General features: G+C 51.8%; 1 protein-coding gene across 5 annotated transcripts in view; it reads left to right on the forward strand.

The window, feature by feature from the left end:
• DIP2C (disco interacting protein 2 homolog C) overlaps window positions 1-18,270 on the forward strand; it is a 322,639-nt gene that overhangs the window by 215,205 nt on the left and 89,164 nt on the right. For all 5 annotated transcript variants that reach the window (XM_040451581.1, XM_040451579.1, XM_040451580.1 and 2 more), the window contains 3 exons: window positions 96-215; window positions 1,393-1,507; window positions 17,256-17,395. In XM_040451581.1, coding sequence (XP_040307515.1) covers window positions 96-215; window positions 1,393-1,507; window positions 17,256-17,395 — 375 coding nt within the window. The remainder of the gene's footprint in view (window positions 1-95; window positions 216-1,392; window positions 1,508-17,255; window positions 17,396-18,270) is intronic.

Consider the following 18,270-nt stretch of genomic DNA (forward strand, 5'->3'; position numbering starts at 1 on the left):
AGGCATCCAGAGGCCTTGGCGCCCCGGTTCCCTCCTTCAAACAGCTCCTGGCCTGACCGTGTGCATATTGACCCCTTCCTCTACTGTCCCCACAGCAAAGGTGGCTTGTGTCAAATCCAGGGACATGCACTGGGCGTTAGTAGCACACAGAGATCAGAGAGACATCAACCTCTCTTCTCTCCGGATGCTGATTGTGGCTGATGGCGCAAATCCCTGTAAGTGACCTACCTGCTGCGTGGGCGGGCGGGAGCCTCATCCCCTTCGGTCTGTTTCTGCGCTTTGCTTCTCCTTCTCCGGCCATTACTGTGGTTAGGAAGCGGTGTCAAACTCATGACCTCACAGTGTGACTGTCTGAAGCCTGAAGGCACCGCGACGGGTGGCGGGTAGGGGACCAGGAGTGCCTGGCTCCCGCCCGGGGCTTGAGTACTGCTGTTGCCATTTCCTGATTCTGTGGAAGAAACCTTAACCTTCTGATTTCAGTCCTTCTCCTTCTTTTGCTGAAAACGGTGCCTAAATCTTGAGTGTATGAGGATTGAATTGAGTCAACCCTGCGTGTATTTCCTTGAGTAATGCTGCATGCTCAAGAAATATTAAGTGTTATTGGTTTATGGTCTTTAATAATTTTATTGGTCAAGAAATTAATCTGTCATTTTCAGGGAATTTCATTATAAAATTTTATGGGAAAAACCGCCCAGGTAAAGTGAATTAGGAGTCCCACAGAATGCCGTAAACATACCTCGGGAAATACTGCCCTGGGTTGGAAGAGAACCCAGCTGGCTTGTTGTTTGTGAGGGGGGCACGTGAGCCAGAAGCAGAGTGAGTGAACGAGGCATTTGTTTCTGACCGTTGTTGACATTTGTCAATTAAAGCAGAACACGTGATGTGTACACACGGACTCCCACCCACATGATTTGGTGTTAGTTGTGTGCATGGTTCTTCCGTTTCCCCCGTGGCTCCGTGGCTTGTGAGCCACTCTCGCACATGGCTGCTCTCAGGCAGCAGTCGTGGAGGAAGGCAGTAGTTTGCTGATAGGCGCCTGGCGGTTATCCCAGACTCCCGTATCTCTCCGGTGGGGTTAACACGGGAGAGTTGTCTTCACTTGGCTTAGATATAGTCCTCTTGCGAACACGCATATCAAAAATGGGGGAACAAGCCTCAGGGAAGGTGTGCAGGCTCATCGGCGGAAGTTACACTTTTAAATCCTTGAGCTCAGTCGGCCTGAGGGGATCATCTTTCGGGGTGACATAAGTACTAAGCGGTATTGAGTGAAGTGTGTTTCCGCACCGCCTGCCTCACACCCTCGCTCGAGGAGCACTCGCGTCTGGCTGGTTTGGCTGGTTTTAGTCAGTCCCGAGCTTCCGCTGGCTGACTGTGGTCCCCTTTCACCTGCAGGGTCTATCTCCTCCTGCGACGCGTTCCTCAACGTCTTCCAAAGTAAAGGCCTGCGCCAGGAGGTCATCTGTCCTTGTGCCAGCTCCCCAGAGGCTCTCACCGTCGCCATCCGGAGGTACAGCTGGGCCCCTGCTGCGTGGTGCCACCGTGTGGGGGGAGGGCAAGACCCGGCCCGTTTGCGGCCAGCTTTGCTTCCCTGCGTGTGCCGGGACGGATTCTTCCGGATCCATTAGTCTGGGGAGTGACTGCGTGAGGCCCGTCTGGAGGTACAGCGAGCGGTGACGTCCCGTCCTTGGGGGTCACCCACATTTCCATGTGCCCGCGTCTGGCCTGGTGTTATGTGGGGGTGGGCTGCGTCGATGCTGGGTGGGGTGAGGTGTTCACGGCAGGGCTGGGCCTGCTGACATACAGCTTCCACGAGGTCCTGGCTTTCTGAGCTCTCGCACTGTGGTGGCACGTCCGAGGGCTTTCGGGTCTGTGCGTGGACACGGGGCCTGCGTCACTCATGCTCTTGGTCGTTCATCAGTCAGTCGGCCTCACCGCCTGCTCCGGTGCTGGGCACACTTGTGGGGGTGGCGTGGATACGGGCGCATAAAGCCAATCCCACCCAAGCTGAGAAGTGCAGGAAGGGCCTGTTTGATCGTCATCCGTCATCTGCCATCCTCACAGTGTGGAAAAGGAATATTTGCATCACCTGCATGCTTGCAGCTTGGGACCCGACTTGGTATCTTTGCCTTCCATCGCTGACGAGGTTTTATCTCGCGTCACACAAATGTGCTCCGTCATAAGAATGGACGACACAGCTTTCAGCACACAAAAGCATGTAATTTCTGCCCTCATTGGTGAAAGGTTTGGGTCGCCAAAAATACTCAGGGGAAGAGTGTAAGTGATACAGCTTCTGACGGTTTTACTTGTTAGTTAACGTAAAGTCAACCACACTGCCTAACAGGTTGAGAAATCGAAAACCTTTAAAGTATCAACAAAGTTTTAATTTTGATTGAAGCAGAAATTAGAAGTCTGTCACACATTTTAAAATTGATGAGGGAATATGGCGCCACGAACCAGGATCCAATTTCCAATTTTTAGAAGGTGTCACTGTTCTAACAGGAGGTGCTCCACATAAAATCTCCCGCTATTCGTGTCTGGCCTTGGACAGAATCCTGGAGGCTTTGGGAGCAGGTTGGATACCACAGTGCTCTCCCGAGATCAGTATTAAACCATGTCCAGTTTGAGCCTGAGTGTAGACGCTAGGGAGACACCCCCGGGAGACACAGCCAGGGTCTGGCCACGGGGTCCTGGGCATGTTCCTTATCTCCAGGGCCTTAGTTTTCTCCACCAATGAGTTGAGGGGCTTAGACTCAGGACTCTTAATTTCCTCTGGCCTTGAAGTGTTAAGATTGTGCAGTTGTGTGACGTAGCACCATTGCCACAGATAATTCACAAGATAAGTAATGATTCTGACACATAGAAGATCCAGTTGTTAGCATCAGATGATTTGTGTATTTCCTAGAAGCTTCCTGTGTACATTGGGATATGTAGAGTGGATTATGCCAGACTTGATGGCAGAGGGAGGAAAGGTCAGTGAAGGATTTTTTTTTTTAAGGATAAACACACACACACTTACATATACATGTGTGTGTGTGTATGTGTATGCATATATATATGTATATATATATGTATGTATGTATGAGAATCCGAAGCAGGCTCCAGGTCCTGAGCTGTCAGCACAGAGCCTGATGCGGGGCTCAAACCCACAAATTGTGAGATCATGACCTGAGCAGAAACCGGAGGCTTAACCAAGTGAGCCACCCAGGCGCCCCATCAGCTAAGGAGTTTTCGTTGTTTCTCTAAAAATGTTTAAAAATCTTTAAGAAGATTAAAACTTTAATACCCCAAACAGACAAATTAAGGGGTTGCTCTTTCCTGGGGCTGTGCTGAATGGCCTCCACTGCAGTTCCCCTGGGGTCAGTGCCTCAAACATCCCCAGGCACCCCCGCGTGCCCCCTGCGCCTCCCCCATGCGCTTTTTCATGAGCCTCCCCCAGCTCCCCAAGCCCCACACGTGCCCCAGGCCTCCCCATTTGCCTCCCCAGGCCCCCTATGCCCTGCCTTATCCACACACCCCCCCACCTTGCCCCGGGTGCCCCCCCGCCCCCCCCCCCATGTGCCCACGCCTCCCCTCATGCATCCCCACACATCCCCTGCACAGACCTGCCTTGGCTGAGTCCACACCAGCATCGAGGGCTGGGAATGGCAGTGTTAGAGGCTCTCGTCCTTCTCTGCCCTGCGGCTGGCAGATGCCACTCCTCTGTGAGACCGTGAGCTAGTCAGCTCCTGCTTGGAGCAGGCGGGAGTGTGGTTATTCTTACAGAGACTTGATTCCATCTGCCTTGCTTTGAACTGAGCTGGCATCTCTTTGCAGACCACCGGCTTCTCTCGCACCCAACCATGACCCTGACCACCACTCTCACACCTTCGAGGTCTGCTGTTTCCAAAATAACCAGAAGAAAATCAAGGGACTGGGATAGGGCAGTGGATACAGGTGACCAGGGCTCCTTGTGAGCCCTCTGTCCTGTAGCCCACCATAGCTGGAGATGGCTGTCATGTGGGCAGGGGTCAGGGTGGCAGGCTGGCAGAAAGATTGTCACCAGAAAGGCTCAGGACCATCCGCCTGCCCCCTGCACCACCTGTCCTCACTCCATGTGTCACAAGTGGAGCTGACTTAGCAGAAATGACACATGAGGTTACCACCTCGGCCAAATATCTGCCATGGTCTCCTCACAAAATCTTCCGTAGCTCGTATCAGTTCAGCTTACTATGTTATTGACTATCCTTAATAGTCCGAAGGGTTAAAACGGAAAAGGTTTGTGACTGGCTTCAGCAAATGTCAGTTTCTAATCCCAAACTGGTTTTACTGCAAACATTTCCTAATCCTCAAGAGCGGTATTTATTCACTTCACTTGCACTGTTTGTGGGCGCTGGTCCTCCTCGGGCTCTTATCTCAGCAGGTGTCCATGGGTGCCTGTCCTCCCAGCACCTGTGCTGGACACAGAGCTGTGAGCAAAGTGGGGCCCGCGTGGGCCTCGGAGGGCACACCACCCACGTGAGGCAGTGAGAGGATATTCCCTGATGCTGTCATTGAGTGAGGGGAATAGAGTGCGAGTCCTTGAGTCTCACACGGGCCGTTCTGAAGCGTCGCTGGCACACGGCCTCACCTGCTCGCGTGGGGCGGGCACCGGCAGAGCTGCTGGTTAATGGAAGCCGGCAGGGCTACGGGGCCCGGAGTATGCACTCTGCCCTCTACTGGAAAGGCAGTGGATGAGCTGTGTCCGCCTGTGCTCCCAGCTTGCAGGGCTGGCCCGTGGTTCTGGTACGTGAGAAGGCTCACTCTGTCCTCAGACACCGTTGGCCATCTTCCTCCCAGAGAAACCCAAGCTCGCCAGCCACCTCCTGTCGCTGTCTTCAGCACTTGAATCACCAGGAGCGCATGTTAGCCGCTCGCTGGTGCTGGGACGAGTGGCAGGCACCACTTGGACCTGCTTAGCACGGAAACAGCTCCCTTGATGCCTCACAGGGTCAGTGGCGGCTCACGTGTCTGCCTCTGGTGGCAGCAGCAGCGTGGCTCCAGAGGAGCAGACTCCCGAGGGAGGCGACGGCCAGGCCTGACATCTTCTGTGTCACCCCGTCCTTCCTGAAGCTGTGAGGTTTAAATGTTTCAGCTTGTTTTGTCTTGAAGCTTCCAGGCTGTTTCAGAATAAAGATGTGAGCCCTGTGCTCAGCTTGCACTGTTGACCACCGTTTGAACGTGTTGGGATGGCCTGGGTATCTCCCGAGGCTTCTCGGAAGACGGTCCCCTGGCCTGGGGCCTCATGGTCACGCTTGGTGACAGATAGTGAAGTGTGACCCCTCCATTTTGCTTCTGCATCAAACAGGGAAAAACGTTTAGTTGGAATTCTAACATACTTGATCATCAACTTAATAGTTGTAGCCAAATAAAGATAATTTTGGGGAAGATCCTTGTAAGGTATTTGAAAGCAGAGGGTTCTTAAAGATCATCGTGTGATCCATTGGAGGTGCTCCTGGGCCCCATAAATGCCTCTGCAGCGTTAACTGCTTTCGTTCTCTGATTTCGCGTTCTTCAGTGTCTTGGACCAAAACTGAAGTAGGAGGACATTTCTGAAATTCAGATGAAAATCCCCACCAGCACACCTGACACGAAGCAGGCTGCAGGTGATGTTAAAAATTGTGTTGCAGTTTTTAAAACCCGTCGTTTTGGGTAGCACTGTGGTCTTGGCTGAGTGGTTTCCCGTCCCAAGACGTCCTGGGTCCTGGAGAAACGCAGCCTCCGATTGCACACTTCTGCATGGAGCGGCTTGGGAAGACAGCCCTCTGCTTGGTCATGATGAGCAGGGGTGAGGGATCGTGATGTCTAGCCCCACGTGCTGAGACGCCGCATGGTGGGCAGTGCTCCCGGGTGCTTCCCTGCCCCTCGTTTCGGGATTGATGAGACTTGAAATCACAAACTGTGTCCCCACTGTACCATCTGGGAGGGAATCTGGGTCCTGTGGACCAGGTTCAAGCTGCATTTCGAGACTGGGTAGCTTGGCAGGTGTCTGCCAGGCATGTGCTGTGCTGTCACCCACCTCACGTTGTCTGCCCAGAACTGTGTAGATCTGGGAGAGCACTTTTTAAGTGTCATTGTGATCTCATGGCCACGCTAGGTGGCAGAAAAGGCAGATTTTTACACTGACCGTCCACTTGCGTCACTGTAGACCTGTTCACCTCTGAGACACTCAGTTTCTCCCACCTGTAGAGGAAGCAGATGCGACTAGCCGTGTCTGCTGACGCTCACACCCCAGACCCTGAGCCCCGGCCCACACCAGCTACGTCCCAAGGTGAGTTAGCGCCCTGCTCATCAGCCGCGGCCTGGCAACTCGCGGTCACGGAGCTTTCCCCTCACACCAGCCCGCTGCTGTAGCTTCTCTATGAAATTTTAGGTTAAATCCAGGACTGTGCAGAGACCAGACATGACTCCGTTCTCCTTGGCATGGGAAGGAAGGAGGCAGAGTGGAAATGACTTTCAGTACCAGCATCGTCCAGCCCCAAGGTGTGCTCCACTTACCGTTCAGAGGAGGCCGTGTAAACACCCTGAATCCCTGCGCCTCCCACCCCCCTGCCTCCCCTGGCCCCACTCCGTGGCAGCTTGTGTGCAGGGGTGCACAGGCCACACTCACCCCCACCCTGCACACAGCCCAGCCATGGCCTCCTTGCCCTTTCCCTACCTGCAAGCACAGGGGCTGGGTCCAGCCCGTCCCTGCTGGTCTCACTGGGGGCCTGTCCTGACCGTGGTCCTCCAGACTTGCTGCCCTCCCTTCTTCACGTTCGCTACCGCCCCGTGTGCCGTGTGATTTCCTGGTGTGTCCATCGTTGATTGTGTCCTGGCCTTGTGTGTAGTTTACAAATAAGCAAGTGGAACAAGTGAAAGAAAAACGTTGAGTATGTGACCCGAGATGCAAAGGTCCTTCCCGTGCACATCCCGCTGACCACCCTGTGCAACTCACCAAAAGCAGACGCCATGAAGAGCCGGGGCTTTGCCAAGGTGTCTGTGCAGACGAGCCCACACACGTGTGCAGGAAGGTTTCTAGCTTGTGTTCTGACTGAGTGGAGTCGCGTGTGGTGTTATGTCTGCTGGTTTGTGTTTTCACGTGACGATCCAGCTGCTGTTTGGTGTCACGTCCGGGTCCACCCAGAGAACAGCAGCAGGAAGGCCGTGTGTCCTTCCTGCTTTCCGTGGGCGGCCCTTCAAGGTCGGTCCCGTGATAGGCTGAGGCAGGAGGACACGCCCTCGGGGGTGAGGTCTTGAGCAGCAGCTGCGCGTGTCCCCAGTGATGTGCTAATGCAGGGTGGAGAGGGCAAGCTTGGGACCCCAGAGTGCGGGCGGGAGGCCTGCCTCCCACCAGAACTTGGGGAGCGAGGCACAGGATTTAAGTCGCGCGCAAAGCTGTATAAGGTCAGGAGTTGATGAGAACAGAGATGGCCATCGCCCTGCCCGGCTCTGAGGAAGACCCCCTGCAGCCCTCCCAGGGCCCCCACCCTGTTGGCTGGGACGTCTCCTCAGACATCACAGTCCTGTGATGGGCATCCTCTCCCGGGCCCACAGACAAGTCTGGGGACAGGAACAGATAGGAACTTGAGCCACGACTGGAGTGTGCTAAATGGAATTGGGAATAACGGCGCCATCAAAATTAAGTTGGCCTCAGGGCACACCCACACGTTCCACGCTACCTTTCCTTGCTCCTCAGTCTGCTCACCAGGATCTTTCACGTGACTGTGAGGCTCGCGACGCATATGGAAGCTATTACACGCCAGTGGTCACGTAGAAGAAGCCTTCGTAACCAGCTACCACGTGCCTCACGTGGATGGTCACCAGCCATCGCATCAACCCCGCATGGATGGTCACTGGTTACGCTGTTCTTTGGTTGACCTAGAATATTTAAGTCATTTTCAAACAGATATGACAGAAATGCCAGTCACTTGCATTTTGTGAACATGCTCCTTTCCGTGAATGGAAGGGAAAACTCCCCATTCCTAGTGTTGCACGTGAACAACTGTGCAGAGGTGGTAACAAATCTTGCTTTTGGAGAGTGAGTCTGTGCACTTAACTCCAAGCACGCCGGAGACTGCAGGGGATTTTCCACACAGAAAAGGTCAGAAGCTGGGTTACTGAGTAAAAATGTCTTGATCCATTCTATTCAAGCCGTTCTGCATGGGGATCCAGGATGGCTAATGGATACTCTTGTGGGTCCAGAGTGAGGACAAAATGCACACATTGTTTGTTTCCTTTTTAAGTTTTTTTAATATTTATTTTTGAGAGAGACAGGGCACAAGTGGGGGAGGGGCAGAGAGAGAGGGAGACACAATCCGAAGCAGATTCCAGGCTCTGAGCTGTCAGCACAGAGCCCAGCAGGGGGCTTGAACCCACGGACCGCGAGATCGTGACCTGGGCTGACGTCGGACACTCAACCGAGCCACCCAGGTGCCCCAAAATGCACCCATTCTTAGACACTTCATGAATTCTAGCGTGGGATGTGTTACGTCCTCACATTTTGCTCCTCCCCATATAATAATGATAAAGAAAAAAGTGTTTGGCTGCTAGGTCACCCCATTTTGGAAAGAAAGGCCTGCCCCAAAGGGGACTGGTTTCCCCTCATTCAAATGGGTTTGAGATCTGACCACCTTCTTTCTTCTCTTGTCTAAGCTGCTCTGTCCTATGCTTAATAATCTTCTAGGGACAGGTGCTCTGCCCTCATAATGAAAAAGAGATTGAACTTCCAGGAAACTGCCTAGAGCAGCTAATGGCTCGCTTGGCTTTTAGTCCATTTAACTAAGAAATGATGCCCAGTTCCTGTGTGTGGTCAGCAGTGAGGGTGAAATTGTAGGTGCGTTCCGTGGCTCACAACTTGTAGGACTTCAGGCCCTTTCTGGAAGGTCTATCAGTCTGTGGTTCTCTTCTGTAAGAAGCATCCATGAATTAGCCAGCGGAGTAGCCATGGCAAAGCTGCCAGACCCCCATGGGTTTGGGCTGTGAGGGCCAGCTGTGCACACTGGTCGGCTTCTCTGGCTGCTCTGAGTTTGCCTGTCCAGAGCAGAAAGCCCGGCCTCACGGTGGGTGCCGTGGTTGTTAGGCATCTTGATGTCCTTTCCCTGGTCAGTAGCCGATCGCCTGTCACCAACACAGTGGTGAGTGTGTTAGAAGGTTCTGGGCTCACAGTTTTCAATAGAAGCCGTAGACATCCCCCCTGAAACACAGGCAGGATGCAGACGTCGTCCCGAGAGACAATGGTAGGACTGTGGCCATGATCTGGGGGCAGTGGCTGGTGCCCTGGCCCCTGGGGCAGAGAGCTGCCCAGGCCATGTCTGATCAGTAGGACCAGCCCTGTAAGCAGCCCCCTAGGAACAGCCACGGTCCGGAAGGAAAGGAAGGTCAGTTCACAAAGTGACTAGTGGTCAAAGCAGGACATTTGAGTCCTTTTAAGAATGAAAGTCAGGGAACTTGAAGGGACAAGGGCAGGAGGGATGCCTGTCTCCACACCTGTCTGTCTCTGCAGTGTCACACCCTGTGACAGCATGGGTGTCTGTCCTCAAGGGTGTCTGTCTCTGGGGGTGTCCGTCTCCGTGGGTGTCTGTCTTCATGGGTGTTTGTCTCCGTGTGTCTGTCTCATGGGTGTCCATCTCCATGGGTGTTCGTTTCTGGGGGTGTCCGTCTTCATGGGTGTTTGTCTCGTGGGTGTCTGTGTCCGTGGGTGTCTGTCTCATGGGTGTCTGTCTTTGTGGGTATCCGTCTCCGTTGGTGTCCATCTCTGGGGGTGTCCGTCTCCATGGGTGTCCGTCTCCATGGGTGTCCCTGCTCACGAGTGTCTGTCTCCATGAGTGACTGTCTGTTTGTCCGTCCCATGGGCATCTGTCTTTGTGTGTGTCTGATTTCACGTGTGTCCTGTTTGTGCCTGTCTTCATGGGTATCTATCTGAAAGTGCCTATGTTCACGTGCATCTGTCTTCACGGGTGTCTGTTCATGCATGTCTGTTTCCATGCATGTCGACCAGGTAATGGCAGTAAACCACACTGTTCCCCTGTGAGGTCTTCCCTGGCTTCCTGAGCAACCAAGGTATTTGTCTTTCTTGTTTTTAAAACTGTCATCACCCAGGTTCATGTTTTCTGTTTCCTTTTTCTTTGAGGAATAGTTGTAAAATCAAAAATATTGGAGAAATACGGTTTCATGATACCTAAAGTTATCTGTAGGATTATTTCAAGAGGGCAAATTGCAGAATGAAAACTGGCAAATCATTCATGGCCCCATGTATCTCTGGGATTGCTGTCTGGTTCTGTTTCCATCACTGAAATATAGATGCAGAACCTGCTTTTTAAAGCTACATTGTAGTAATGTTGATTGAAATAAAAAAAAATATGTTGTAGGCTCTTTAAGTAGGCTTCACACCCAGTGCAGAGCCTGAATTCATGACCCTGAAGTCAAGACCTGAGCTGAAATCAAAAGTCAGACGCTTAAGTGACTGAGCCACCCAGGTCACCCCTCTGTGGGCTTTTTATCTGCACGATGTTCTTTTAATACCGCGATGCTTTAGCAATGAAAGGGTAATAATTATGTAAAGCAGTAATTAAAACAGCAATTCCAGAGGATAATAAAGTTGCCTCTTTGCCACCAAAATCATTTTGCGTGTTGAAATGTCCCCCTGGAATTTAGAGAGCTGGGAGGGGCCCATGTGGCAGATGTCTGTTGAGGCCAGAATTGGACAGTTTTGCTGGGGAGACCCCAACCAGTGACCCAGAATAAAAATAGTTAACAAGCCTGTGAATTGACGTGGAGTTTTCAAGATTGGCTTTGCCCCATAAAAAAAAAAGTCAGACATGAAGATCTATAGTCTTTTTTTTATAACACAAGATAAATTACATTATCAGAAATTTTAACCTGAAAGTTTTAAATTCAGACAAAAGTGTAGAACTTGTCTAAGTGTAAAATAGTTTGAAGATGAGAATCACCATATCTAAGTGGAAATATGGACTAATCAGGTAGCATTGAAGAGCCCAGTGACTCGAGTTACCTTGTGTGAGTTGTCCTGACCGCCCACGTGCAGGAGCGAACCGTGTTCTGTTTTGTGTTTGGTTGGACTGTGTGCTTGGTGTGGTGGAGGGTTAGCTTGCAGAGAGCAGGTGCCGCTCGGGGTGCAGCCCCACCCTTGATGTACATGCTGACACTTCCCTGCCGTGCACCCTGATCGCCTGCCCTGAGATGCGGAGAAGTTGCCAGGGCAAATGAAAACAAAGTTTGCACACCGCTTGTATGGTATGGTCCCTTTTCCGGCTGAAAAGAATTATCTCTAAAGTGAGTAGGTAAAATAATGGAGGAGAAAACATTCCCTTTTTATATTACATAGCTCTTGAAGCAGGCTTTTTGTTGTTGTTGTTTTTTTTAATCAGTGTGCAGGGCGCCTGGGTGGCTCAGTTGGCTAAGCGTCCTGCTTTGGCTCAGGTCATTATCTCATTGTTCCTGGGTTCAAGCCCCGTGTCGGGCTCTGGGCAGACAACTCAGAACCTGGAGCTGCTTCAGATTCTGTGTCTCTCCCTCTCTCTGCCCCTCCCCCACTCCTACTCTGTCTTTTTCTCTCAAAAATAAATAAACATTTAAAAATTTTTAAAAAATAAGTGTGCATTGCTCTCGTCAGAGAAAGGGGAGAAAATCACACTAAAATAACTTAGAAATTAAAGGTGTGATGTTTCAATCTTGTAACTTCCCCTGTCAAAAATCATGAATTTTAAGGGCACCTGGGTGACTTAGTTGGTTGAGTGTCCAGCTCTTAATTTCACTCAGGTCATTATCTCACAGTTCATGGGATCAAGCCCCACATTGGGCTCTGCACTGAGCACAGAGCCTGCTTGAGATTCTCTCTCTCCCTCACTCTCTCTCAAAAAAAAAAAAACACAACAAGAATTTTACTGAGACTTCAGTGTGGGTGGTTTTGAAAGTCTCCATCTCAACATTGAGGAAGGGTGCACGTATTCATGGATTTGACTGGATCTCTCCTGAAATTTGCAGGAGTGTTCCTAAAAATTTTGTTTCTGTTACAAGCGCACAGTGTCTGCTGCTCCACTCTCTTCAAAGGGCGTTTTTTGCCTGGTGCTGTTCAGTTATAGGGGACCAGCAGCCACGGTAAATGAGGTTATGTTCAGCTGTAGAGAGACTTCAGTCAAGGAAGACAGCACCAGACAAGTGGGACAGGGTACCTCTCCTGGAAAGAACGTTCTCCATCCAGAAAGGAGCGCCTTGCTGGCCACAGGCACAAGGGCGCCCCTCCCTCACACAGACTGATGGCCCTGCGGCTCCAAATATGTATTTCCTAGGGAGGTGATGTTACAGGAGCCACTCTCATGCCCGTGTGTGGACCCCACGTGTGCACTTACACCTCCTTACGCTCTGTGTCCAGTGAGCCTGGCCCAGCGCTGGGGGGGCCCCCCCCCCGTGCATTTCAGAGTCTGTTGACCCCGGGTCACCATTCTGGCTTGTTTGTGCTTTGCTTTGCCTCTTGCCAGCTTTGTCACTCGGCATAGGGCCTCCTTCAGTCCTCGGAGTCCACATCTGTGAAGGGGTGTGACCACTGGCCTGTGTCACAGGACGGTGTGAACATCTGTGCATGTAGAGTGCTGAAGGTCTGCATGGTGCCCATAAGAATTCAGGGCTCAGGCTAATGTTAGTGTCATTACGATAGTGTCACATGTACTTGGGCGTGTGTGTCCCATGACAACATGCCCTTTGGAAATGTTGTAGTCAACCCTGACATTGGCAAAGGAAAGGGCTGTTTCCTGAGACTTGACCCCTTTGCTCTCTGGATGTTCCTGAGTCAACCGTTCCTGGAGTTGGAGGTTGCCTCCATCTGATGGAAGCAGGGAAGGACCTTTGTTGTCGCACCTGCAGGAGGCTGCAGTGAGAGACGGTGGCGCTAAACCCTTAGAGATGTAGTGGCCACTTCCCCGTTACATCCTGAGAATGGAAATTGTCCCAAATGCTTGTGGCTTACGTGACTGCATTTATTTCGTGTGGGTACAGATTTGAGCGTGGCCAGTGATAGCAAACTGTGGACGTGTTAGTTGAAACTTATAGCTACCTCTTCAGGTGTCACACAGCGTGATTACCTGAGGGTTATCTAACCCTGGCATGGCCAGGGAACAGGTGCGCACACTATCCCGTTGAAGCCATTGGCCATCAGGAACATTCCTCCTGAGGCCAAGGCCAGTGCTCACCTTCCGTCTTCCGTCTCTTCACTTAGGTCTTTGTGCCATTTGCCCGTGGTCGCAGGGCTGGCCGCTCACAGCTACCTTCCTTCTGTATCTCTGTGCGCAGAGACCCCCTCGGCAGTCCTGGGAACTGCAAGATTTGCTCTTCCATGCGGTCAGCCCTCTGTGTCATCTGGGCATTGAACCTGGGGGGACTAACGGGTCAAGCTCTCTCAGCCGTTGTTTGTCATACTGTGTTTGATTGTGAAACCACATCTTTTTGAAATCTCTGGGAATTCTTATCGGTATCATTTTTTCACTTCCTCATCTAGTTTAGTCTACTTGGACTTTTTGTTTCCTAGGAAGGTGTTAATGGAGAGAAAGATAAGCTGACTTTGTTAATAATCACTCAAATGCAAACCAAAGTAACAGAGGAACAGCGTTTCACCATCAAAGCGGGAACACTTTTAGGGTTGTGTGGGCACGGGTGTGCAGAAGTGGCTGCTGGGAGGCCGCCTTCCCCGTGGCCACGAGCGCAGGTTTGAGGCCAGTCTGCGCTCGATGCCAGGGTCTGCCCCACAGCTGTGCCCCAGATGCCACTGCCTCACACACTCCGCTTCTTGCCTGTAAATGGGGACGACAGACATGCGTGTCTCAGAGCTGCTGTAAGATACTTCACGTGCACAACATGCTTCCGGTGGCCTCCTGCATAAAACAGTACCCCTGTGCACGTCTGGTAGATTGGAAAACAGTACTTAGAGTGGATGTGCAAGATGACAGTCTTTTGGGAAGTTATATAGGCTTTATTAAAATTTTAAACGTATATACTTTTTGATTCTTGAGTTCTTTTTCTAGATATGTGTTTTACAGTCATATTTCTAATTGTATAGAAACGAAATGAAGTGACTACATGTCATTATTACTGAACACCACCACCAATTAAGACCGGTCGGGTCATTGGCATGTGCGGTATACATAGTGTTTATATCACACACACGCACACAGGAAAATCCACAAGATCCATTTGGTGGAAAAGCAAGTTGCAAGAGAACATGCTTATTGTGGTTTTGCTTTTTTTAAATACAGGTGTATTTACACATGCACCTATTTTATGTAAATACAGATGAAAGGAACTGGTGGATCGTCTGTTGTGGCTGCCGGTGAGGCTGGGATGGGGTCAGGCAGGCGCTTTTGTCTTTGCTGTGACTTTTTGTGCAGTGCCCCACTCATCCACATGAAGGATTTTCCCCTGTGTTACTCGTGTCATTTGTCCTAAAGTTCCCTCAAAAGAAAAGTGTGCCGTGAACTAAGAAGTGCTCAGTCTTTGAGGCCAGAGGCAGGAAAGGGAGATGGGAAGCTGTCCCTAACTGGGGCTGTGGGTCTGTATCCCACCAAGCCCCACAGGGATGCAGATGATGAACTGAACGTGCCCAAGCCCGCATTGTGGTCTGTAAAGTGGAGGACAGTGGTACCATGCAGGTGTACCTGCTGAGTGAGTCTCTGTGTGCAGAGGGCTCGGGACAGTTGGGCACACCCAGGTGCCAGCTGAGCAGAGCTGTGTCATTGGGAGGCAGGGCTGTTGGCTGAGCATGTCTGAGATTTCTCTGACGAGCAAGGGACTCTGTTAAATATAAACATATGGCTGTAGATCAAAGTAAAACCTGAGTGGTGTCATTGGTTCACATTTTAAGTGCATGTACCCAAGTTTCCATAGTTTCGTTTTACACCTACAGTTGAAGGTTTCCTGTAGCAAACACGGTTCATAATTGTGCTCCAGGGAGTCTTGTTTCTAGGAAAGCAGGTCTTGTGCCTAAGACCGCAGAACTTGCATCCTTGAATATTAAGAGAGCCTTTCCCTCTTGGCACACGGGCGCGGCCCATCCCGGTCCCCCTGTACCCCTTGCTTGGGCTGAGTTATGGCCACGCCAGCCTTTTGCTATCCTGTGGTCGTTCCAGCCAAATACGTGTACCTTTAAATCCCGTTCCTTGGTGCGTTTGTCTCTTGGGGCTGTCGTAGTGCCTCCGCCCCTCCCGGGTGGTGTGACACAAGGGGAACCTGCTGCCTCAGAGTTCTGGGGGCCAGAAGCCCGGGGTCAAGGTGTCTGAGGGCCGGGTGCTCCCAGGGGCTCTCACAGCCCATCTGCTCCAGGCCCTCCCGCTGCTGCTGGCACCCCTGTCCTTGCTGTATGGCTGCTATTGTCACATGACGCCTGTGTCTCCTCTTGTAAGGGCACCGATCATTGCATTTGGGGCCCGTCCCGATTCCAGGATGATCTCATCTTAACTAATGACGTCCACAAAGATCCTCTTTCATGTTAATACGGTGACAGTCAAGGTACCGGGACCAGGACTGGTCACAGCTTTGGGGACACAACTCAGTCCACAACAGGCACTGAGCATTCTGATCTAAGACTCTCGCTTTGTGTTTTGGCCAAGGACAATAGTGGGGTCAGGGATTCGTAGCAGCAGAGGGTTGCTGCGGGGCTCCTCTCTCTCACCCTGCGGAACAATATAGATTCCAGTGTTTGGGGCTCATTTCCGGGTAGTTCTGGGTGGACCTTATCACTGGGCAGACTTTTCTTCTGTATCTGGTTAGCGCTACCCTTTTGGATGCTTCACAGACAGAACCATTTCAATTTCCAGACTCTCTTATGCTTCCTTTTTATTATTTATTTTTATTTTTTTTATTTGAGGTATAATTGACCTATAATATATGCTTCTTTTTATAATACCTAGTTACTTGATTCAAATGAGATATTTTGCACATTGTTTTTTTGAGAGAGAGTGCAAGTGGGGGAGGGCCAGAGGGGGAGCGAGAGAGAATCACAAGCAGGCTCTGTGCTCAATGCAGAGCCTGACGTGGGGCTTGATCCCATGAACTGTGAGATCATGACCTGAGCTGAAATCAAGAGTCAGGTGCTCAACTGACTGAGCCACCCAGGCACCCCTCCTTTTGCACATTTTAACCTTTATGTTTCTCTACTTGTATTTCTAGGTTCATTATAAATCTTGATATTTTCTTGAAACATTATCAAGATTTATCAGTTTTAAAGCTAAACAGCAAACTTCTGTTTATTTTCTAACTTTTAGATCCTAAAAAGATGCTACCCATGTGTATGCATAAAATTAGAAAAAGAAGTGTGGTATTTCCCTAAAGTGTGCCTCACTTAGCCCACATGGAAGATTGTTTAGTTACAGGGACAAAATCCATGTTCTTGGAAATATTTTATTTATTCAGTGATTAGTCAACAGACCTTTATTACCGCACACTTCTCCAGGAGTAAGGCTATGCAGTGAACAGAAGGGAACCCTTGGGGAGCAGAGACTCTGATGCAGGAGGCCTGGTGTGGGTAGTCAGGTGGCCCTACTGTGCCGTCTTGGGGGGTAATGAGTACTTGCGTATTTGAGCTGCCAGGGGGATGTCTGCTCCAAGAACATTCCACATGGAGGCAGAGACAAGTGTGAAAGCCCCCAGAAGGGGTGGGCTGGGTGCTGGATAAAGGGCCTGGGGCTGGCGTGGAGTGAGCTGGAGTGGCGGGGGCCATGGAGAAGACAGGCTGAAGGTGGAGTGAAAGCATTCCACCACATGCCTTCTGCGAAGAAAGACTTCCCCAAGCTTGTCATGCAGAATGGCATGGCCTGTCATTTCAGATTCCTGCACCATGAGCTTCTGTCTGCCTAGTGCACGTCTCAACTTGAGCCCAGGCCACCCCACCTCCCTTGTTTCTGCTCCCTGCCATCACCCGTGTTCTTGGAGACATTGTGGTCCCTTGTTAGCCACTTTCAAAACTGGAAAATCAGACCTGCGGGGAGAGGGGAGGGAAGGAATCCGTCGATAGCTGATACGTGTAAGGGAGGGGCATTCCAGAGACGGAGTTAATGATGTTGACGTCTCACAAACAGACAACCAGCACCCCTTGGCACACTAAGAACACAGGACAGTGTGGCATTCAGATCTGCTTCGGGGATCCTTGGGACCCCAGACGTGTCTGGCTGCCTCTGGTGTGCGTGCACTTGAATGCCTCTCTGGTGATGGTGGCTTGTTTGCTCCTATGTGTTCAGACAAAACTGCTCTTTCAGGCCCACAGATGACAGCAACCAGCCCCCGGGCCGGGGTGTCCTCTCCATGCATGGGCTTACCTACGGGGTCATCCGGGTGGACTCCGAAGAAAAGCTGTCTGTGCTCACCGTGCAGGATGTCGGCCTCGTGATGCCTGGCGGTGAGTGTGGACGCTGGGCTGCACACGTTGGGGGCGGGGGTCGAGTCAGGAGCCCCAGCCGTGTTCAGTGGGCTGCTTCCCACCGGGACCACCGTGCCCCTCTGGCGCGAGGTCAGACGGAGCACTTAAATCCGGGCTTGCCACTGCTGCGCCTCTCCTGATGAAAGAACGTTCAGGAAGCTTCACGGGGCATCTCTGCCACCTCCCGTGCTGGGATCCCGGGGCCCTTTCCCCTAGGGGGCGCCGTGGGCCATGCCGTGCCCCTTCAGCCCATGGGGGGCTTCTCTCCCTGCAAGGGTCAAGTTCCCGCCGGCCATCCACCTTTTGGACAAAGCTGGGCACTGAGGCTGGTAGCAGATGGTATAAAAATCCAGAGACGGGGCTCCAGACGATGAGCAATGCTTGGTTCTAGCAGAAGAGCCCGTTTTTAAAAGTCAGGGAACCGTTCCCACAAATGCGCACACGAGGCCGTCAGGGCGCTGCACACGCTGCCTCCTGATGTGCCGGCCGGGGCTCCCGGATGACTGGAGGGGGAGCGCGGGGCTTGCAGGGAACAGAGGGGCCGTGTGCGGGGGGGCCCTGGGCTCCTCCCAGGTGTCTCTTGGTCCAGATGGGAGAAGTCCATCCCCTCAGTACGATTTGCACATTAAAGTTCAAGCCGTCAGAATCTTACACCATAGCTGTGTAAGTGGACGTTTTCCTGGAACATGAAAGCTCATGGCTCACTTCAGGGAAGACCAGGACCAGCCTGGCCTCCCTTTTACCTTCACACTCCTGTTCCAAATGCGGTTTCCGCTCACTGTGCTCTCCCTGTGTTCAGTCATTTCTTCCGTCCCCCTGCCCCGCCCCTGTCTCCCTCTCTGCCCCCCCCCCCC

The sequence above is a fragment of the Herpailurus yagouaroundi genome, unplaced genomic scaffold, assembly GCF_014898765.1.
Source record: "Herpailurus yagouaroundi ecotype Mexico unplaced genomic scaffold, PumYag 203, whole genome shotgun sequence".
In the NCBI taxonomy this organism is placed as follows: domain Eukaryota; kingdom Metazoa; phylum Chordata; class Mammalia; order Carnivora; family Felidae; genus Herpailurus; species Herpailurus yagouaroundi.